General features: G+C 34.4%; 1 protein-coding gene across 1 annotated transcript in view; it reads left to right on the top strand.

Annotated features, from left to right (window-relative positions):
* The first annotated feature begins 385 nt into the window (after positions 1 to 385).
* The window catches only part of LOC109588080 (uncharacterized), a 4015-nt gene continuing 3558 nt past the window's right edge, over positions 386 to 842 (top strand). Inside the window, exon 1 of the mRNA XM_020004267.1 lies at positions 386 to 398. Within this exon, the coding sequence (XP_019859826.1) occupies positions 386 to 398 (13 nt within the window). The remainder of the gene's footprint in view (positions 399 to 842) is intronic.

Genomic DNA, 842 nt, shown 5'->3' with positions numbered 1-842 from the left:
CACACACGAATCAATATACAATTAACACTGATAGTGGTACGGGTAGACCATATCAACAGCATCAACAAAATACTGACAACAAATATACAGTATAAGAGACAACATACATGGTTTAATGGTTTGTTGATCAGTTGTGACAGTACTCCATTTAGTCCAAGATCATGTATAAATTGAATAATAAACACAAGTACTTTACATGTACTCATGTACATGCTCCCCTCAATGAGAAGGGAGTAACTATGACACATAATGATGGCACCAACATTGATGCAACAAAATCCACAATATACTGATTATCATTGTCTTAAAGCTATGTACATGTGTACACCCACTTTAAGAAAACCTCCCAATATATCTATCATCAGATGGTCAGAGAAAAGAAAAAATGGCAGCAAAAAGTACCAGCTGGTACTGCCATTGTGGGTGAAATCTTTAACAATTAGAGAAAAGATTAAACAAACAAGAATATGGGACACAGAAAGAAAAGCCAAAGAGGAGTATTCCTGCAGATAGTTTCTTAAGGACATCAGTACATAAACAAGAGTTCCTGTTGGAACTCTTGTCATCCGTTACACTAATTTCCTGCTCTGCATGATAGCTTGTTTAGGCTAGATCAATACAATCATTAATGTTGTATATTTTGAAATAATTTTATTTTAACAAAACAAAAACAATTCTCAAACTACATGTACAAACATATTAAACTTGCAACTGTTGCAAGCATTGTTCTACTGAACATAAATCTCATAATAGCTAACAGGAGTGTCTTCATTATCAGTTTCCTCATCTCCACACACCCTCAACTCAATATAGTCAGTAGTGGTAGTGTTACCATAGTCTCT

This window comes from Amphimedon queenslandica, unplaced genomic scaffold (assembly GCF_000090795.2).
Source record: "Amphimedon queenslandica unplaced genomic scaffold, v1.1 AMPQUscaffold_12299, whole genome shotgun sequence".
In the NCBI taxonomy this organism is placed as follows: Eukaryota; Metazoa; Porifera; class Demospongiae; order Haplosclerida; family Niphatidae; genus Amphimedon; species Amphimedon queenslandica.
This window is presented reverse-complemented; position numbering and strand designations above follow the sequence as displayed.